This window comes from Gadus chalcogrammus, chromosome 4, assembly GCF_026213295.1.
Source record: "Gadus chalcogrammus isolate NIFS_2021 chromosome 4, NIFS_Gcha_1.0, whole genome shotgun sequence".
NCBI lineage: Eukaryota > Metazoa > Chordata > Actinopteri > Gadiformes > Gadidae > Gadus > Gadus chalcogrammus.
In genome coordinates, this window is record NC_079415.1 from 19,889,502 (window position 1) to 19,912,560 (window position 23,059).

The following is a 23,059-nucleotide window of genomic DNA, read 5'->3' on the forward strand; positions in this document are numbered from 1 at the left end:
CAATACATTTCTTGTATCTTTGTTGTCTGGTTCGATAGACAAATAGTCCATGCAGACTAATTCAAGGGGGTAACTTGTACTGATGTTCATCATTGGGGCAGCCCTCTCAGGGTTTGTTTTCCTTCTGAAACACCTCTCACATGTGTGACACTTCACATCGACTGCTTGAGCCATCTTTGGCCAGTAAAATCGGGCGCGGGCCAGGTGAAGGGCGCGCTCAAATCCGAGGTGCCCCACTTCATCATGAACACCTTCTAGTGCTTTGGTTCTGTATTTCTCGGGCAAGACTAACTGATAGCCTTCTGTTCCTCTGTCAACATACCTCCTGAACAAGACTCCGTCTTTGAGTTCAAGAGCCTCACCTCCGGTAGCTCTAACTTAGTCTCTCTGAACGAGGGCTTAGTGTCTCTCTCAATGAGTTGGATGACCCGCCTTATTGACAGGTCTGCCCTCTGTGAATTGTGCCAATCCTCTTGAGTCATCCCTGGAACAGTTTTTTGTGCAAGGCAGGTGTAACTCAGGGGAATGGCGGAGGGGTCCACCGTTAGGGACTCTGCTAAGGCGGGGGGTTCCGGGGGGTATTCACAGTGCTCCAGTCGCACTGAGTGTCTTTGGCAGAGGGCAGTGAAGGTGTCCTCTGAGAGTACTTTGTGATTCCCGCCCAGCACACGTTGACGGAGCTCCTCGATCCTCTCTTTTTCCTGGAGGAAAGCATCGTCTTCTTGTGAGGGTTCCTGGGGGCGCCTTGACAGCCCATCTGCATCTTGATTTGTATTACCAGGCCGATACTTCACTTCAAAACGGTACGTTGACAGAGCTGCTAACCAGCGGTGACCTGCTGCATCGAGTTTTGCAGAGGTCAACACATAGGTGAGAGGATTGTTGTCAGTAAGGACTGTGAATTCTGTACCATACAGATAATCATGGAACTTCTCACACACAGCCCACTTCAGTGCTAAGTATTCAAGCTTGTGCGTTGGGTAGTTGCGTTCACTTTTCGATAGCCCTCGGCTAGCATAGGCTATGGCCCTAAGTGTCCCTTCATGCTCTTGGCAAATGGCTGCACCAAGGCCTTCTCCACAGGCGTCTGTGTGGAGAACGTAAGGGAGGTTAGGATTGGCGAAAGCCAGTACAGGTGCTGAGGTCAACCTGTCTATGAGTGTTCTGAAAGCGGTTTCACAGTCCTGTGTCCATTCACTTCCGAAAGGCTGGCTGGGGCTCACTGAAGTGTGAGGTTTTTGCTTCTTATAGTCCTTTCCCCTTTTCCTTGTAGCCACATAGCCAGCAGTGAGGCCATTCAACTGCTTTGCTATTTTCGAATAGCCTTGTACAAAGCGCCTGTAGTACCCTGCAAAGCCTAAGAAGCACTTTAGCTCTTTACGATTGGTGGGCCTGGGCCAGTCTTTTAAGGCCGATATCTTCTCAGGGTCAGTGTGGACGCCACGAGCATCTACAATGTGGCCCAGATATTTCACGGAAGACAGAAAAAAGTGACATTTGTCTGGGGACAACTTCAGCCCATAGTCCTTGAGTCTGTTCAGCACCTTCATCAACCTGTTTTCGTGCTCCTCCAAGGTGTCTGAGAAGACAATCAGATCGTCTAGGAAGACCAAGACTTCGTTCAGGTGCAGATCTCCCACACATCTCTCCATTAACCGCTGGAATGTGGAGGGTGCATTGGTAACGCCCTGTGGCATGCGGTTAAATTCCCAAAAACCCAGCGGGCATGTGAATGCGGTCTTGTGTTTGTCTTCTTCGGCAAGTTCAACTTGATAATAACCGGACTTCAGATCCATAACGGAAAACCATTTAGCTCCACTAAGGGCCGAGAAGGTTTCTTCGATATTGGGAAGAGCGTACGCGTCCTTGATAGTACGCATGTTCAGTTTCCGATAGTCCACACACAGTCTGATCTTCCCGTTTTTCTTTTTCACCACTACTATAGGGGAAGCAAACGGGCTCTCTGATTCCCTTATGATCCCTGCCTCCAGTAGCTCTCGAAGATGCTGCTTAACAGCTTCTCTATCACATGGGTGAATCGGCCGGGGCCTCTCCTTGAAGGGGGTTTCATCCTGAAGTCTTATCCTGTGTTTGACTGCAGAGGTGCGACCATGGGTTAAGTCATCAACAGCGAATACCTCAGGTATGGTATTCAACTTGTCTTTGATGCGTTTCTTCCACTCTGCTGGAATGGGAGAATCTTCCAGGCTGCATGATACTTGGGGGGGCTTCTGTATCCACTGTCTGGAGGCCACAGGATATAGAAGTGTCATGGGGTTTCACGGGCACCACACACTGAGCCATCATCATCTCTGCTATGACACGGTTTGGATGCAATGTGATGTCGTGTGAACTCATATTGCGAAGAAGTACAGGGACTTTGCTGAAGGACTGATAGGGAACGTCCAGTAGTGTTGGTACTAGGAAGATGCCACCTGGCAGAGGAGGGTTTGCAGGAGGCATATGACGTGAGGGTTGGGGATGTCTTAATCTTTACACCTCCTAGTACACACACTCTTTGTCCAGCTGGAATGACGACTGGGTAACGTCCAAGCAGCTTCACTGGCCTTGCTTCCTCCTCTTCACTGTGAGTCTGAGCAATGTACTGGAATAGCATGAGACATTCGTCACTGAGTTCATGCCCCTGTAGGAATTTCAGCCCTTCTCGTTTAACTCCGTTCTGGTACAATCTGTCAAGTACATTGGTCCCAATCAGTAAGGGAATCTCACGGTTAAAGTCACAGTCCGGTACAATGAGAACCAGGGAGGAAATCTTCTCGTCTATGCAAGTAACACTCTTTGGGAGTGATATAAGGACTTGGGTGTAACCTATGTAAGGGACACGCTGGCCCCCAGCACCCAAAATCTCAAGCAGTGCGTTAATAGGTTCAACAGGGAAGGATGAGAGATGGTCTGAATAAAAGGTCTCTGAGACCGTAGTAACCTGCGACCCGGTGTCTAAAATACATTTACACTGGTAGCCTTCAACAAGGGCTGTCGTGCTGCAACGTGGCCCAACAAGACCATGGGGTAAGGGTCTATGGTCGAGGTGTGAGCCATTCTGGGCATATTGTTCGGCCCTCACTACATTTGCTTTCAGATTGGTTGAAATGGAACTAGATAAAGGGGGGTGCACGGCTTCTGAACGTCCCGCAGCAGAAGCCCTTACCGGTTTAACGAGAACTCGGGCTGGCCCTGATGCTGCATCCTCCATTGGTCGCGTCTTTCCCTGAGCTCAAGGTTCTTCTGGTGTACAGCAGCAGGGTTTGGCTCGTTTAAACATAGGGCGGCAATGTGGCCATCTTCTCCACATTTAAAACAGAACCAGGCTCGGGGGATGTTGGAAGTGTTCATGCCGATCCTGCGGTTTGTCACATTTGAGACCATACAGTTTCCCCTAACAGGATTTTCATTGAGGTTCTCTACATGTTGTGGTTCGTTGGGCTTCGATGCTGGCTTGTAGGAAGCAAGCTGTTTCTTTAGGTCAGCCACTTCCTGGGCGAGCTTCTGATTCTCAGTTAGGCTCTTTTTGGCTGCCTTCGGGTTTAAAGCAGCTTCAGTTTCATCTGACTCGTCATCACGGTGGGACAGGCCATAGACTGTGTGCATGTGAGACATAGCTTTGGCGCTTCCGAGGTGCTTCTTCATTCTGTTCAGTTTTGTCAACCGTCTGTCTTCCTGCTGTCTGAGGAGTAGCAAGAGCTCAGGGAAGGATGGGGGGTTAGTCTTCTTCTGCTCAAGCTGGAGCTCGATGAGCATTGTCTGATCCCAGCAACCCCTACAGAATTGTCTGATGAGTTGCTTGTTTGAACTTTCAATGGACAGTCCTCCCCCGGTAATAACTTTGTCAAGCATCAGGTGTAGGCGATTTAAATAGTCAGAGGATTTCTCCCCAGCGTTCTGATTTGCGCCCAGGAATGCTGCATACAGCTGTTCTCCATCTGCTACTACCCCAAAAGCTGCGTCAAGCTGGGTGAGGTACAGTGCAGGCGGGGAGTCGATGCCAAGGCTTTTGACTAGGTCACTAGCTGGGCTCAATAAGCTCTCTAAAATCTTTCTGACCTTCTGGGTATCTGGGCTGGAAGGGTCACTTAATAACAGTTCAACTTGAGTGTGCCACGTCTCATAATCAACTTCTCCATTGGGCTTTGGCGTTCTTCCCGAGAAGGTGCGGATTTTGCTGACATACGAGGACTGAGATTCCGTTTTTATTACATGCTCGACAATTACTCTCTGGACACTGGGGGGATTGATGAGGCTCTCATCTAGACTTGACGGCCTCTGAGGCGTCTCAGGCACATTGTTATTTGTGTCCTCATCACTTGCTGTATCACCACCCAACTGAAGGTTGGAAAGCTGAGTTTGGAGCATCTGGATCAGACGGGTCTTGCTTAGGCCTGCAACCGCCGCAGCAAACTTTAGTTCATCTGGGTTACTTTGTTCCTCAGGTTTCGGAGCCATCACTTCTTGTATGGCGGTGACGTGCCATGAAGCATTAGAATCATCAGGACTAAACGTTTTGCCTAAGAAGTCTGGATCCATACGAGCTACTGATCTTTCATCTCTGTACTGGACCAGAACCCTCCCATTAGGTTTACCTATTTCATCAGGGACTCTTATGCATTTCACTATGCCACCATGTACCTCAAAAATGTCAATAATATAATCGTCTGAATACGTTTCGTCAATACCAGAGACAAAAAGGCAGCTCTGTCCATGCACATCATAGCGGTTACAATATTCCATTTTGACCTTAGGTTCTCTATCATGCAAAATATTGTAGCGGTGAATATATAAGAAAAATATGAATTCCTTTGATCAGAGTATAACCAGTCTCCTGGCTGGCTCGCCACTTTATGTAACCAACTGTATTTTTAAAGGTAATATAACAATGCAGTGGTGCATCAATCCCAGGTTATAAGGAGATTGGCTTGTATTCTTAATAGAACTCTGATAAAAGGAATAACACACAGACACAGTGAGGCACGTTTGACCTTTTATCTAACGATCAATCAGAATCAATCAGATTATTTACACAATAATAATAATAATAATAATAACAACACTGAACCTAAAACACTGAACTCAAAACACTGAACCCAAAAGAGGTCCCCAAGAAAAATAACAAACTAAATAAAATGGGTACCCAGCAAGTCTTTGAGTGCACTCGATTCAATGAAAGGGGGCGCTCTGTTCCTACCACTACCGCTACGGCCGAACGCTCTTGAGCAGGGGCCAGTCGATGACAGGCTGTCCTCTTGTTCAAAGTAACATCAAATCTTCCTCCATATCTTCTATTTCTTCCGTGATAACTGTTACGACCCCTCTCTTTCGGCAGCTGATTACTTCCTGCAGGAGTTGGCTGAAAGGGAGGGTCGTTAGGGCAAGTTGCTCACACCTGGCTAGGCCTCTACCCAAGGTGATATAAGCCAGCCTGGTCTCATTGTCTCTCTCCCTCTCCTAGGCTCCACGCTGTTACAGGTTGTTGGTTCTTGGTTCTTTTGTTGGCTTCCTTTTACACTCAACAGCAGCACACACGTCTCACTCATCCATGCACTACATTCACCACTGATGCCACTACTCTCCACACCTCATGCTTTTGGTAGATATGATTGGTTAAGTTATAATAAAACCTCTTCATTTAACACTTTCAACCTGACTTGTCTCCCCTCCTTGTCACATATGCTGAGCCAGTTTGTGACAAGTGGGGGCTCGTCCGGGATCAATTTACTAGGATTAAAATAGCTTGAATTTTGACTACTGGTAAATTCGCCCGGTTTAGGTTGGTGTGTGCTTCCTCCTCTTGCAGACAATGGTTTTTGGTTTGCTTTGTTGGAGTGTACACTACTTGTTGTTGGCCATAGCTGACTGTGCTGTGGTTAATCATCAATTGTTCTGGGAGGGGAAATGTCAGGTTGTTGTCAGTGCTGGTTATTTCTTGTAGGAAATTAAAGGAGAGGTATTTGGTCCATTTCTGTTTGTGGTGAAGGTGATTAGATTTGACTGGGGCTTTGCGGTTAGCCCTACCTGGGGTATGTTGGTATCTGTTGGAGCAGGAGTTTCTACCCCCTGTTAGGTTTGGTAGCGGGTTCCTCTAGGGGACTCGTGGTGATCAATTTAGGTGGCGGCGAAGGTGGGTAGAGCTATTAGCTCGGGAGCACCTCTAGGGTTGGGAGAGGGTTGCCAGTCCTCTGGTTGCCTTCTTCACACCGCTGGTTTTGCGTGCATAAGTACCCCCCACCATTAACTGCACGAAGACTAGGGCAAGTTAGTTAGCTAGTTTTAGTGGTTGTAGTTAACATCAGGATAGGGGTGGGGCTCCTGTTCACCTGTTACCTCAGGTTTTGGGTTTTCGGCGTGTCTCAGTCAAGAGTTGTAACTTGTTAGGCTGATTTGTTTTTGAGGATGGTGGAGCCAGAGTGTTTGGAGTTGCCAGATTCTTTGCTGGTTGACCAGTTAGCGGGTTCTCAGGCTGAGCTAGTGGCAGACCAGAAGGCTGATTCCTCTTTAATGGAGCTGTTTGACCAAGTTGTGCCAGCATCAGAGGTGAGGGATACTGCCCAGTGCTATTTCCTCCTAAATGGGCTATTGGTTCGGACGTGGCTGTCATATGGTGATGCATCTGTAGGAGAGCCAATCTTCTAAGTTGTTGTCCCTACAAACAGTCGCAATAAAGTGCTCCAGACATCACATGGTGACGTGGCAGGTCATCTTGGCGTCCGTAAAACTTACCACCGTATATTGCAACATTTCTTCTGGCCACGCTTAAAGAGAGACGTTGCTCTTTTCGTTAAGACGTGTCATACCTGTCAGATCACTGGCAAGCCAAATCAGGTTGTTAAACCTGCTCCTCTACAGCCGATCCCCGCCTTTGGACAGCCATTTGAGCATTTGATTATTGATTGTGTGGGGCCCCTACCTCGGTCCAAATCTGGACACACATATTTGCTGACTGTAATGTGTCAGGTTACCAGGTATCCTGCTGCTTACCCACTTCGCAGCATTACAGCAGAAGCTGTGGTTGGCGCTTTGACTCAGTTCATTTCAGTGTTTGGTATCCCCGTAGTCCGTAGGTTCTTAATCCGTAGTCCGTAGGTTCTTAGTCCGTAGTCCATAGGTTCTTAGTCCGTAGTCCGTAGGTTCTTAGTCCGTAGTCCGTAGGTTCTTAGTTCTTAGTCCGTAGGTCTGTAGTCCGCAGGTACGTAGGTTCGTAGTTCGTAGTCCGTCGTTCGTAGTCCGTCGAATCCTAATTAGAGGGGAATTGGTTGGTTTTGAGATGAGTTGGTTGGTTTTGAGATGAGTTGGTTGGTTTTGAGATGTGTTGGTTGGTATGGAGATGAGTTGGTTGGTATGGAGATGAGTTGGTTGGTATGGTGATGAGTTGGTTGGTATGGTGATGAGTTGGTTGGTATGGTGATGAGTTGGTTGGTATGGTAAAGAGTTGGTTGGTATGGTAAAGAGTTGGTTGGTATGGTAAAGAGTTGGTTGGTATGGTAAAGAGTTGGTTGGTATGGTAAGAGTTGGTTGGTATGCTTGATGTGTAACTGTCTCGGGCACCTGTGGACCCTTAGTCTATTTATTCATGCTGTCTCTCATTTCCATGCTCTCCTCTGCTCATCTCTCGGCTCTTCATTCCCTTAAAATGCTCCTTTGGTACCAAGGCTGCTGGGTTGGTGAGGATGGAGGGATGTGTTGGAGGATGCAGCCTGGAGGGAGTGCGGTACTGACTGTCAGTTATTGGTAACGTATCAACCATGACAGTTTGGGACATATTGACACTTTGTTTGAGTTATAACACGAGGTGGAACCTCGTTCTTATGGAGGGGGGTGTTACGACCCCTCCCTTTCGGCAGCTGATTACTTCCTGCAGGAGTTGGCTGAAAGGGAGGGTCGTTAGGGCAAGTTGCTCACACCTGGCTAGGCCTCTACCCAAGGTGATATAAGCCAGCCTGGTCTCATTGTCTCTCTCCCTCTCCTAGGCTCCACGCTGTTACAGGTTGTTGGTTCTTGGTTCTTTTGTTGGCTTCCTTTTACACTCAACAGCAGCACACACGTCTCATTCATCCATGCACTACATTCACCACTGATGCCACTACTCTCCACACCTCATGCTTTTGGTAGATATGATTGGTTAAGTTATAATAAAACCTCTTCATTTAACACTTTCAACCTAATTTGTCTCCCCTCCTTGTCACATATGCTGAGCCAGTTTGTGACATAACCTTTTCTTCGTTTCTCTTCTAGTCTATATGTTCACTCAAGTCTATGTTCGCTCTTCAAGTCTATGTTAGCTCTATTAGGGAGCGTCAACAAAAACACGGTCTCCAGGCAACCGTTTCAGTTAGCGGCCGTCAGGAATATAACTTTTTTCTTCGTTTCTCTTCTAGCCTATATGTTCACTCTTCAAGTCTATGTTCGCTCTTCAAGTCTATGTTCGCTCTTCAAGTCTATGTTCGCTCTTCAGGTCTATGTTCGCTCTTCAAGTCTATGTTCGTTCTTCAAGTCTATGTTCGTTCTTCAAGTCTATGTTCGCTCTTCTTACGCGTCCAGCAGAGAAACACTTTTTTGGGAGCGTCAACAAAACACGGTCTCCAGGCAACCGTTTCAGTTAGCGGCCGTCAGGAATATATTGTAGCACGTGAACACTGGTCGCTACAATATACTGGGAATATATATATACTATAGATATACACCATACACACTACATTATATATATTATTATAATATATACATTCATATACATTTACATATACATATATTAGCAGAGAGAGTGAAATAGCATGGGTTACACAAGCATCTAAATCCTGGAGACCAGTGGAAATCAAGCTTTCTTGAGAATTTAATTGGCCAGTGTCCAAATAAAATCATTGCCTCTGATTTTGATTGGTTGATTTGATAACCAGAGAGTTCTCCATATTCCTTTAGGGTGTCTATAAGTTGCAGGGATAGAAAGGACTGGGTCACTTGTAAAGGTCAAGATATCATCTGTATAAAGAGATGTCTTGTGATCCTTATTTCTAATTTATTTTATTTCCTCATCTTGTTTTACAGAAGCAGCCAGGGATTCAGTATTTGTAGCAAATAGCAAGGGGCTAAGACAATCCCCTTGTCTCAGCCCCCTCTGTAGGTCAAATAATTCCGAACAGCATCTGTTTACTCTTACACGTGATTTGGGATTTTTGTAGATTACGCTGACCCAATTCACACATTTTGAGGGAAATCCCATTACAGATTGCGTTTTGTACAAAAAGTCCCAATTTACTGTGTCAAACACTTTCTGTGCATCATATCGTATAAACATAGATGTTTTCTTGTTTATTTTAGCACAAGTAATGATGTTAAGGGTTCTTCTTATGTTGTTAGCACCAGTGTTGGGAAACTTCATTTTCTACGTGAACTAGTTCAAAGTTCAGTTCACAAATTTTAAAATGAACGAGTTCAGTTAAGTTTAGAACTAAGTTCTCAATTCCAAAAATTAACTAGTTTATAGTTATTTTTTTAATATGTTTTCAATATGTTGCTGCAAGCTTAATTGTCGGCTTATAGTCCGAAAATTACGGTAGTCGATCGTCGATTAATCATGCTTATCCCTACTAGTATATCATATCATATGGGGCAGATTTTCGAAACGGCTTGTAAGGCTAATCACACTCACACCTGGTGGTATAATATGTCTTTAATGGGGTAGTTCGGAATTTTAGACATAGGGCCTGATTCCGAAGTGAGCATTGGTATTCTATATCACTGGAGACAGTTTTCAACACATTTCATTCAGTCTTTCTAGTTGCAGAGTTCGCTCGTGCTAGGCTAGCGCACGTCAACGGGCAATGCTAGCCTGCTATTAAAAACAGTCTTACCCACTCCACAGTACACCTGAGGTAAATCAATTATAACGACAGACTATAAATCTAAATGTCTGTTTATAGAATAATGTTAGAAATAAAACCAACCTTGCATTGCATTGCATTTTGAGGGAATTGCGGGGTCTCAGCAGCAGTGTTTATATTCCTGTATGTAGGCTACGGCAGCGGCGGACTGATACCTAGGTTACCTGCCGCTGTCATTGCTACAAACGCAGAGTACAGTGAACGAAGGAATTCTACAAGCATATTAAATTAACAAGATATGGCCACGTTTGGAGGAGTTAGCGATGCACCTGCTTTTGAAGACGATTATGAGGAATTTGTTGTATCCAACGAACCGTACATGTACGAGCCGGTGTTTTGATGTCAAAGCCAGCAGCAACAAGCCACAGTTGAGTCCTTTCTGGATCTCGCACTGGAAATTGGTGGAAACTTTGTGGTGCCCATCTGTACCGTTTATTTCTACAATTTCTAAAAGAACACTGAACCATCATGTTGCCTAGTCGTTCAATTGCGCTTCTGTCCCACGCTTCTCTGTTTACGTTCTTCTGTCGTGATTCGGTTACAAACCTAACCAGCGCATAGTAGAATTCCGCTTCTGCTGAGAAAGTAGTCTCTCGATGATTCATGCGATGCAAGGTTAGTTTTATTTCTAACATTATTCTATCAACACAGACATTTCAATCTATAGTCTGGCGTTATAATTGATTTACCTCGGGTGTACTGTGGAGTGGGTAAGACTGTTTTTAATAGCAGGCTAGCATTGACCGTTGACGTGCGCTAGCCTAGCACGAGCGAACTCTGCAACTAGAAGGACTGAATGAAATGTGTTGAAAACTGTCTCCAGTGATATAGAATACCAATGCTCACTTTGGAATCAGGCCCTATGTCCAAAATTCCGAACTACCACTTCAACTTTAAATGGTAAAAGTAGCCAAAACACAATGTTCTTATAAAGTAAATCATATAATGTATTCTTTTTTCTAATCGCTACTTACAGTTCCATGTGTCGTTTGTTCCTCAATGACCTTGATCACCATGGAGAATGCTCTTCAGATCTGGGTTGGTCATTAAGTTTGCTCTGTTTGATGTTGAAGCCAGCAGCAACAAGCCACAGTTGAGTCCTTTCTGGATCTCGCACTGGAAATTGGTGGAAACTTTGTGGTGCCCATCTGTACCGTTTATTTCTACAATTTCTAAAAGAACACTGAACCATCATGTTGCCTAGTCGTTCAATTGCGCTTCTGTCCCACGTTTCTCTGTTTACGTTCTTCTGTCGTGATTCGGTTACAAACCTAACCAGCGCATAGTACAATTCCGCTTCTGCTGAGAAAGTAGTCCCTCGATGATTCATGCGATGCAAGGTTAGTTTTATTTCTAACATTATTCTATCAACACAGACATTTCAATCTATAGTCTGGCGTTATAATTGATTTACCTCGGGTGTACTGTGGAGTGGGTAAGACTGTTTTTAATAGCAGGCTAGCATTGCCCGTTGACGTGCGCTAGCCTAGCACGAGCGAACTCTGCAACTAGAAGGACTGAATGAAATGTGTTGAAAACTGTCTCCAGTGATATAGAATACCAATGCTCACTTCGGAATCAGGCCCTATGTCCAAAATTCCGAACTACCCCTTTAACTTTAAATGGTAAAAGTAGCCAAAACACAATGTTCTTATAAAGTAAATCATATAATGTATTCTTTTTTCTAATCGCTACTTACAGTTCCATGTGTCGTTTGTTCCTCAATGACCTTGATCACCATGGAGAATGCTCTTCAGATCTGGGTTGGTCATTAAGTTTGCTCTGTTTGATGTTGAAGCCTCAGTCCAGTTATTCCACAAAAGTGCTGCCTGGAGCGTGTCCCGTTTGTCCAGTTGAACATGGATACCCATCTTTCAGAGTGCTGTGGCCGCGTCTGCGAGGGTCGTGAATGTAATCGTTCCGGAACCCAGGTGAATTTTCAGCTTGGCAGGGAATGGCGATTGAGCTTTGATGTTCTTCTCTTTAAGTAGTTTCATCACGTCTCTTACTTGCTTGCGTTTCCTCTGGATATCTGACGTGTAGTCCTGGTCAAAGAATATCTTCTGCCCGTTACATGGCACTCGGGGATGGGCCGATAGTCGATTCTATCGACTATCGACGAAGTTGCAGATAAAAAGGCGATCATTTTTTTTTCTACTAAATTTTTAATTATTATTATTATTTATCTTTTTGAAAAACAGCGCTGTGGTAGCTATTTTTACAACTTAAAAAGCCCCGCAAATTGTAATTGAAGTTAACTGGCACAGTTGGAAAACATACTATGTAGCGCCAGGGCCGTTGCTACAAATCCTGGGCCCCTATACAGGAGGTACTGATGGGCCCCCCTGCGCTGAATTGTTGACAGGGGGACGGGGGACGGGGGGGGACAGGGGGGGGTGGAAGGAGCAATTGTTGACGGGGGGACGGGGGACGGGGGGGTGGTGGAAGGAGCAATTGTTGACGGGGGGGGGGGGGGGGGTGGAAGGAGCAATTGTTGACGGGACGGGACGGGACGGGGTTTGAAGGAGCAATTGTTGACGGGGGGGGGGGGGGGGGGGGTTGGAAGGAGCAATTGTTGACAGGGGGGGGGGGCCTAGTACTATGGGCTGGTAGTTACTTTTTTTTTTATTGCCATGGGCCCCCCCTGGGCTGTGGGCCCCTAGAATCGTCATCACCTTTCACCCCTTTACGACGGCCCTGTGTAGCGCTGACCTGCCGTATTCACTCACTGCTGCGAGAGTAGAGGGGAGGGGCTCGAAACCTACCGGTCTGCTCGCACGGCGAAATGACATCACACCCCGCTGCACCATTTCCGGGTCACAGCTGTGGTACATGAGCTGTGTCCGAAATCGTTGCCTATTCACTCGCTCACTATTCCCTATAGTGTTCATGATATAGTGCACTACATAGGGAACGAACAAACGAGAATTCGGACACTACGCTGAACATTTCTAAACGTAATTTGCGTCAGTAAATGCGCCGGGTATTTGTGTGACGCAGACAGATGCGCCCACATCATATAAACAAACCGTGCACTCTCGAGGAAAGCTGGAGGTTGTATTGATGTTGAATGTTACATTTCCTTGAACAAGGTTTTTCTTATTAATTTTGAATGTTACATTTTCTATGTTAAATCCCAAATAAATTGTTGACATTTCTAAACGAAAGCCGGAGACTCCATCATTAAATGTATTCGTTTTCGCGGTTATTCAGCTTCTTCTTCTCCTCCGGAAAAACAAGACCGCATACGGGAGCATAGGCCGATCCATACCTCCGGTCGCCCCAAACGTTGCCTCCGGAACTACCCTTCATACCTCCGTCTGGTTTCAGCGTTGTTATGGATGTTACGCAATAAATCCTCTAGAGGGCAGTGACTGTCGTTTCACAAATGAACGGCATCGACCATGACATCTGTAGAGATGATTTTGCTTTGTGTAATCCGAAATCGGCAAAAAAAAGTGCAAAAAGTGTGCGGTGGCAGCATGTGACACCCCTCACCAACCCGCAGATTATCTCCTCAAAATGTTGTTAAATTACCAGTTACAACTCATTGCCAAAGCAGGGGAACAATAACAATAAACAATAAAATAAAAATGTCAGGTATATAGTATAATATAAGTACAAAACGTCAAATACAATATATATATATATATATATATCTCAGATATTATACTACTCTATCTATTTTCGCGAATGGTCTGACTTTTGACTCTATACTGCTGCCTCGATTTCCGGTTCTCCCGGAGCACTCCGGATTCGTAAGCTCAGAGGCGACGGACCCATTTACGGACGAAACACCTCCGGGACCGGACGAAACGGTCCGTATCTGTATTTACCGTAGGGTGTGAATGGGCCTTAACACGTACGGAACATCATGTGTAAACTCAAATTTTGGGTATTTTAAGTGCACTATATAGTGCATGAAATTAACCAGTTAGAATTCGAACAACACTACAAAATGGCGAGCACCCTTTATAGTGCACTTTATCCATGATAGGGAACGATTTCGAACACAGCTATGAGCTGTGTGTCATCAGCGTGTGTCATCATGACAGCGCCGCCGGCACCGACGTATCGAAACTTAAATCAGCGGAGGCTCACTCTGGTCCAAGGGGAAGACCATGGTTATCGTTTTTAAGAAAAAATTAGAAAAATAAAACCGTGATTCTTTTCAAAGTGATAAATTATAATAAATAATTATTATTATAAAATTATTATAAAGTTGCCCCCCCCCCCGATAGTATTGACTATCGGCGATCCCTAGGGGGCGCTATCGGACGATGGAAGCTTGTAGACGATTTCCCAACCCTAATGGCACTCCTCCGCTATTGTCATGCCGGTGCTTCCATGCTTGCTGGATTACGGTTTCTTCTTGATTCTGTAGTCCAGAAATCTGACGATGGACCTCGGGGGGCTCGCTGGATCTTTCGGTTTCATAGTCAGTGAACGATGTGCTCTCCCTATGTTTAGGTAAAACTCTTCTGGCAGTGTCAGTGAGGTTCGGATGAGACTCAGTGTGTCCTTGTTAGATTCCTCATCTTCTTTCAACCCATATATAAAAACGTTATTCCGTCTCACTCTGGACTCTAGGTCTTCACATTTTGCTGACAGGCTGGAATCTCTTTGCAGCAAGTAGTGAAGGGCTTGCTTGTTTCTTTTCGTTTTATGTACTGTGTCAGTGTCACTCAGCCTCTATTTGTATTCGTTCACCCTTAGTTCTAATTTTGTCGTCCTTCAACTACTTCGGACAGTGCAGATACTACTCATGTTAAGGAGTTTTTAGAATCTTTAAAGGCTTCCGCATGCTCCTTTGTCAGTGTGCGCAGCTCGGCTAGCAGGCTATAGCAGCAGGATATAACTGAGCTGACTAAAAGTGTAGTGTTTAATTTGTGACCATTTAAAGCCATTTTAACCTGTCGATTAAGTGTTATGGTGTTAATGTGGACACTAACACGTTGACTCTATTTTGTCAAAAGAACAAACCATTGAATAAAGTGTATCCGGCGGATTAAGTGTAAATATATTGTTTAGTTCACCTGGTCGTTGAGGTCGAGGTGGAGAAAGCCAGGGATGTTCTTGGCGAACTCCGTCAGCTCTGTGACCGCCTCCACTGAGGCGCTCTGGCAGCAGAGGAACAGCCGGGCCTCTGCCTCGCCGGGCCCCTCCACCAGGAGCTCCTTCCCAGCTGTGAGGCCTCGGACTGGGCCGGGGCTAGGCCCTGCTGCACCTCTCACCTCCAGGGTTTGCTCCGCCGCCTGGAAGGTCTCCATGTCGTGGATAACAAATGGCTGGAGAGGGAAGGGAGATGAAAGGAGGGAGAAGGAGAGGGGAAAGAGGTTGCAGGGTAAAGTTTAGAGGAAGAGGTGAAAAAAAGAGTGAAAAAGAAGAGGCACAAGGAAAGAGAAAGGCAGAGGAGATGAGAAAATAGGATAGTGGAGGAGGGGAAAAACATGTAAAGAGGAAAAAAACAAGGATATCAGAGAAATTATATCTCAAAATGAAATGCCCTTTATTTTATCTATGTCCTTATCTGCTCTCCCCTCCCAACCCTCTTACCGGTCGGCTGGTCTTGCCGGTCAGTATCAGTCTAGCCCTGTCCTTGTTCATGCTGAAGTTCCTCATGTAGGCCTGGTGGATCTGCTGCACCAGGACCTTGTGGTCGGGGGGCGTTAGGGTTTGCTCCGCCTCGCTCCTCCCCCCCATCCCAAATTCCACCTTCAACCTCTGTTTCTCCGACTGGGGAATACGCCCGAAGCGGATCGCTGGAGGAGGAGAGCGGGGTGGATATGGAGGAGGGCTTATTTCATCACTTGCATCATTCATTCTTTGTGTTCCGATTACCGTCATAGCCCGGTTTACCAACTGCCATGTAAACACCAAAGCCAAGCTTCTAAATCCGCTTTTGAATGTGGAGGTAATTAATGTCATATATTTATGTCCCACCCCCCTGAAAATACAAGAACAAGAGCATGTTCAGTGTCTACACATACACATACATTCCATATACTTCACAGTGATAGGTCTTGGTTACTCTTTTCTTTTTCTTCAAATGGGAATTGTGGAAGATGCGCCAGATTGGACATAGGTCTGTTGTCAAAACCTAAACTTCATTGCTAACCGGATCCTTGTTCAGATTTTCTTTCCTGAGAAACCTTTGTGTTGTTCTTGTTGTTTAAAATGGTCTCAAACAGTCAAAGCCTTCCCATGCCTCGACATGCATTGTTGATAAGAGGCTGTATAAAATAGGTCTGTTTGCCAACGTTTAGTGCCTGGCCAAGGTAAGAATTTCCCATGTAGTTTTACAATAATGAAACTCTGCCACCAACGTGCTGACTTAAAATCGGAAGTAAAATGTATAGCAGCATAGGGCTGTTTGGTTGTGTATTTAAATAAAATCACAAATCTTAATAGCTGGTCATGCTGTGCGCATCTTTTTTTTAAGTTAGGGTAACTAAAAGCGGAAAATTAAAGACGAGATTAGCGGTATGATTCCTAAAGTTTCTTGTATTTTATAACTGCTAAGCGGACTGCGGAGAATCCTAGCTCCATGTAGGCATGGGGGGATGTTTTAATGACGTAGCCACTAGTCTTCCTACTGTTTGCCCAGATTACCATCCACACACCTAAGCAACCTGAGCACGATCTGATCTGGGACTGTCCAGACCTGAGAGTTAATCCATCATAGCGTGATAGGATGACAAGTCAATTGACAAGTGTAACCAAGGCCATATATTCACATAATCGCATCTCATTATTTGAAATTAGTAAGAATCAGATCAGAACTGAATTCAGAACCAGATTCAGAGCTGGTTGTATGCTCACCGTTGTGTGACATGCCCTCGCTGAGACACTTGTGGAAGCGGCAATACTGGCACTTGTTGCGGTTCTTCTTGTGGATCCTGCATCTGAGCTCACACTTCTCGTACTCCAGCTTCAGGCGAATCGTTCTCCTGAAGAAACCCTAGGGGAGGAGCAGTGTCAGGTCCAACCATCTCCTACTGTACCTGGAGGATACTTCTGAAGATCCCAAGAGATAGTGAATCTGGGCTTCTATAGAGTAGACCATCATATGGGGGGGGGGGGGTGTAGCCTATCCTGGCTGGGGCTTATAATGTTAGTGGATGGATCAAAAAAATGGGGGAATTTTGTCTCCCTTCCTCTCCTTCGGTTCATGTTGGATGCGATCACAGTCTTCCTTCTACAGATCGCTGGATACCTACCTCCAAAAAAAACTGAAATCTGAGAAGGTTATCCTTACGGTTGATATAGATGCAATCACCTCTGTGCATCCTCTATGAACTCACATACACAAGAAGCAGCCCCAATCGAAAATAATCTACCAGAAGCAATTTCCATCTCATGTCCACGCTAGCCAACGGACTCTGATGTCCTTGACCCGTCCACCAACTGGCCAGAGCCAAGTTCGGCAGTACATCCTTCGGCCAGTGAATCGGTCAGTTTTTCCAAGAAAGAAACCAGGACTGATTCCACCCCAACTGTCTCGCTCTTAGAACCCTCCATTCTCATTTGACAGATGAGATCCAAAAGCAGTCCTCAACATTAACGGTTGCCCGCTTGCCCGGGGCAGGTGAACTCTGTGATCGGGCAACTAAAATGTGACATGTAGTTGCCCGTTCAGGCAAGTGATTTTTTTTCTTTGAAAATACACTAAATTGATAAAATAAACATCCTCCTATATCGCGGAGGCTGAGCTTTCTACAGCGCTGTGCGCCGTTTTCGGCCAAACAGAATAAGAAGAATCGTAACAATCATTTCCCCTGTCACCTCCGGCATATAGACATATGTTCCTTTAGCCTCCGAAAACTGGCCAAGTGCCAGGTAAATATAACGCAAAAGAAAGACACCTGAAAACGAGACGCCGTCGGGATACGAAACTAAAAGGCAAAGGAACCTTTTAATAAGTTGGATTGAGAATATTCCGTGGGTCCATCATGACAAAGAAAAGGATGAGATGTTTTGCTTCACCTGCCGGGAGTTTCCGACAAAAGCAGACATGTAAGTAGAAACAAAATTCACTATCCCCTTCCTATTTTAACAATATCCTATTTTATTAGGGCAAGTTCTATCTGGAATAACGTCTCATTAGTGTCTGTCAGCCTGCCCACTGTTCAAGTGTGATGAGTGCGAATAAGTAATCCCGTTTATACCACAGTCACTTTCCAAAGAAAATAAATGAATTAATTCATTGATATTTTCATGCGTTTTACAATCCAAATATAACGTTTTTCACAAGCCACAACTTTGTTTCCATGGTAACGCCGGAGGGTTTGACTAATACCTGGAACAACCATTACCCTCCCGTAAGGTTCTTATGCAACGGAAACGCTGTTCACTCCTCCAGTAAATAGGATGCACCTTAGGTACGACTTGGCAACGGGAGGTATTCTAGTCCACTCAGCTATGAGCCAGAGAGCTAACGTTATACATTGTACATATTTATAATTTGAAATTCGTCCCAGCCTTATACCACAGATTCTCTAGGGTCTCTAGCACATAACCGCGTTGTCTGATTAAAGTTTAATTCATTTTTCACAATTTATCAGCTCTCGTTTTGAAGACCGAATCACCGCCTAAAAATGACGAACATTATTCCATGCTGCATATTATGTTGCAAAACAAGAAGTGCCCTTTACCAACTTTTCAACCCTTAATGGCCTGATCAACAGAACTGGAGGAAGACTTCCAGGCTGTTACCAGTCTGACAAAGCCTGTGCTAGGTATGTAACAGCACTTTTTTACCAACGTTTCCAACCCTTCTTGGCTTAACATTTATTTACTAAACAAAGAATGTCATCCAATGTAAAATAAAATACACTTCTGTCCAATTTTCAGGTTCATCGTAGACATTTACGATATAGAGAGGGAAAAGTTGCTGTATAAAATTAAAAAAGCCATATACTTTTCAATTCTCATTGATGGGGCAACAGACAGCACTACAATAGAGAATTAACTCATTTATGTTAGCTTTCTAGCAACTGATGGGCCAGTCAATACCTACTTGTCTATCGAAGACGTTAAACATGGCAATGCAAATGGCATCCTGGATGCCATCCATGCAGGTACTATAGGGATGCAATGAAATACTGCTGATAAATCGATATTTCTCCTTTTAAGCTATCTATTTCATGTAAAATACCTTTGTATATGAAATATGCTAGTCAAATAAAATTGCCTTGCATAATGTTTATCTAATGATTTACATTTTTCTTTTTTTGTTCAGCTTTTGAGGGAGCTGGCATTATTGATTGGAAGGAGAAATTGGTTGGGTTTGGCAGTGATGGGGCAGCTGTGAATGTGGGCTGCAGAAATGGCGTTGCAGCGCTTCTGCAGAAGGAACTCAACCACCCCCTCATCTCAATCCACTGTTGCCCACAGATTAGAGCTTGGCATCGTAAAGGCAATTAAAACAAATGCAGACAATGCTTAAAAACCTGTACGATCAGTACCACTACTCCCCCAAGGCTGTCAGAGAGCTCAGAATGATTGCAGAGGCACTTGAAGAAAAGTTGTTGAAGCCATCAAATCCACACGGCGCCCGCTGGCTTCCCTATGTGCATCGTGCAATCAAGGTCAGAACTTTAGTAAATTATTAAACACAACCTGTTGAGTTGATCCTCTTGTTTATAATTTGACCAATAGAAAATGGTGCAATACAGTAATGATAATATCTTTTACAGATTGGGTGTGACAGCTATCCTGTACTGATTGCACATTTTGAAGAGATGGCGTCTGTGGAGAGGTTCCCTAAGTATGGCGACACATTAGTGCCATAATTCACTAATGTGATAAAAGATGCATTCGGGCGTATTATATTATTCCACACACGTAGATATTAACTGCGAGCGGCAAATGATCTCTGCGCGCGCAAAACAGCCTCTCGCGCGCGCAAATTACCTCAGCTCGCGCAAAACAGCCTCTCGCGCGCGCAAATCCTCTCGCGAAAGATGTTTTTACGCTCTCGCTCGAATTTAATTTTGGCACTATGGGGGAGGGAACCAAGGCAGGGCGGGCTTTCCTATGATTGGCCGTTTCTGAAGCGCGATATTTAATTGACAGCCCTCCTCTCATTCAATTCTGAATTGTACAGTAAATGGCTGAAACGATAGTTACTTATTGTAACTCTAGATTCTATGAGTATAGGCGCAGCCTTTTAAGGCTATCGCTATTGGGTTATCCCTAGGCGTGAGCCGTAGGACTGAAAAATTTGTAATCCCCGACCACCAACAGCGTGGGCCTCAATTACGTCCGCGTGCGGCGTGCCTCAACGACGTCCGCATTTTGCAGATATAGTCGGGCGCCGGCGGACGTTCTGCTCCCAATAAACAGCTTTTCTTCAGCTATTTAAAGGACAATGAGGCCGACACTTAAAAGGCTGCGCCTATACTCATAGAATCTGGAGTTACAATACGTAACTATCGTTTCAGCCATTTACTGTACAATTCAGAATTGAATGAGAGGAGGGCTGAGGAGGGCTGTCAATCAAATATCGCGCTTCAGAAACGGCCAATCATAAGAAAGCCCGCCCTGCCTTGGTTCCCTCCCCCATAGTGCCAAAATTAAATTCGAGCGAGAGCGTAAAAACATCTTTCGCGAGAGGTTTTGCGCGCGCTGAGGTAATTTGCGTGTGCGAGAGGCTGTTATGCGCGCGCTGAGGTAATTTGCGCGCGCGAGAGGCTGTTTTGCACGCTCAGAGATCATTTGCGCGCTCGCAGTTAATATCTACGCGTGTGGAATAATAAAATACTTTTATCACATTAGTGAATTATGGCACTAATGTGTCGCCATACCTAAGCCTTCAGCTGCAGTTCTCGGCAGGGCCAAACGGGTCCTTTCCTTCCGGAAAAGATGCGATAATTTGCTCTTCCTCCACTTCAAGTGTGATGTTTTTAACCACCTTACCACCTTGAGCAAAATGTTCCAAAAAGATGACCTGACTGTGCGTCAAGCAGTTGAGAGCCAGGAGGCCCGTTTCAGGGAACTCACTTCCTTGAGGGTAGACATTGGTCCCCAAATGGCCAAGGACAACCAGGCCATAAAGGAGACTGGCGTGTATAAAGGAGTGAGGTTCCAGAATCCAACCCACAACACGCTTGAAGCAGAGAGGATCGAGGTGATTCGTAAGAAAAAATTATGTGTGTGTGATTTGGATTGATTGATTAACCTATACAGTAAATAAGTAATGATTCACTTTAACATTTCCTGTTAACAGATTTGATCAGCAATCATTTGGAAGAGAGGCTGAAGGATCTGCAGCAAGGGGGCATGGTTGCAAAGTTTAGGGCCTTTGACCCATCGTCCTGGCCAGCATGCAACCGTGCTGACCCAGTTGAAAGTGAGAGGTTCAGGCAGTGTAGTGTCGAAGAGATGAGGGAGATGGCAACGTTCTATCAGGAGCTATTGAGACAAGCTGGCATTGAAGTCGATGAGGTTTTAGCAGAGTACAACCACTACAAGATCTTTGCCAAGGGACGAGCAGCAGTGCCGATGAGGGAGCTCTTCATGAGTGTCTTGCAGTCAGGTGTGAATATAGAGTGTAGAATGTGTGACAGATTAGCAAAGTGCCAAATCATATAAGTTATCTTAGGAGACTTTTCATATCGAGCAGTTCAACACTGGTCATCTTTAAATATTATTTAAAAAAACAACTGGGAGTTAGGTGTGTGACAAATGTCTCACACATTTGTGTGTGACAAATGACAGAATTTTTTATGGTTACATTTTTTTAATTTATATGAAATTCTCATTTCTGTGTTTCAGAGGAAAGGCGAGAACGTTTCAAGAGCTTGGCCCCCCTCATGGAGGCGTACCTGATCCTGCCAGTAAACAAGGCAGAGTGTGAGCAGGGCTTTTCGACAATGAAGAGAGTGAAGACTGACTGGAGGTCAAGTCTTTCCTCTCTTCAGCTGCAGAGACTGATGTTCCTGTCAGTGGAGGGCCCCCCACTGGATAAGTTTGAAGCCAAAGCTGCAGTTCACAGGTGCAGTTTCGGCTGCACCTGTGACCTCAGAGATAAAAGATAAAGAAGGAAGATATTCGTTGGTTTCAGGGAAGATACTGTAGAATGTACTGTAGTGACAATACTAAATGTTTATATTCCACCAGGTAGCCAAATTTCCGTTTATAGGAAAATATTTGAATTAATGTCAGAAGCAACAGGCATTGCGGGGGTTATTGGAATATACGTATCAATGCAAGATTAGACTACTCAAACTTTAATTTACAAAATAATTAAATTCTTATGTCAAAACTGGTGGTGAAATCCACCCGACTGGGCGTGATTACACCCATTACTATCATCTTCATGATGTGTACTCAAGAATTTATATATATTTTTAGTTTTTATTAGAGTAGATCAGGCTGAACATTGAAATATTGATTTGTCAGACCACACCCGCATACACACACACCGCACCCACATGCGCACGAAAATACACCGAAACGCACACACACGCGTGTGCGCACGCCAAGACAAAGGCAGCGACACATACACGGAAGCGCACACACACGCACACACACACACGCCCGCGTACACACCCCACATCAAGACAAAGGCAGCGACACACCCGCCCGATGTAAGACGTTATGTTTTTAAACATAACGGCTCCGCCATCGACATACGCGCAGGTTAGAAGACACACACGCGCACACACCGCAGCAACCCTCGCCCTTAAACATAACGGCTCCGCCATTGACACACCCGCAGGTTATAAGACACACACACGGACACACCGCAGCGACCCTTGCCCAGGTAAGACGTTATGTTTTTAAACATAACGTCTCCACCATCGACACACGCGCACAGATAAAAACACACACGCACACATCGCAGTGACACACACGCCCGCGTACACACCGCACATCAAGACAAAGGCAGCGACACACCCGCAGATGTAAGACGTTATGTTTTTAAACATCACGGCTCCGCCATCGACACACGCAGAGGTAAGAACACACACACACACGCGCACACACCGCAGCGACCCTCGCCCTTAAACATAACGGCTCCGCCATTGACACACGCGCAAGGATAAAAACACACACGCACACACCACAGTGACACATGCCCAGGTAAGACGTTCTGTCTATAGAAATTGCGATAAAGGAAGGGAAGAGACAATTTCTCACCTCGACAAGCAACGCCAGGTCGTTCA

At 45.2% G+C, this 23,059-nt stretch overlaps 1 protein-coding gene across 1 annotated transcript in view; it reads right to left on the reverse strand.

Annotated features, from left to right (window-relative positions):
* pparaa (peroxisome proliferator-activated receptor alpha a) overlaps window positions 1-23,059 on the reverse strand; it is an 82,633-nt gene that overhangs the window by 10,774 nt on the left and 48,800 nt on the right. The window contains exons 4-6 of the mRNA XM_056587966.1: window positions 16,710-16,848; window positions 15,444-15,649; window positions 14,924-15,175 (exon numbers count right to left, since the gene is read on the reverse strand). Coding sequence (XP_056443941.1) covers window positions 14,924-15,175; window positions 15,444-15,649; window positions 16,710-16,848 — 597 coding nt within the window. The remainder of the gene's footprint in view (window positions 1-14,923; window positions 15,176-15,443; window positions 15,650-16,709; window positions 16,849-23,059) is intronic.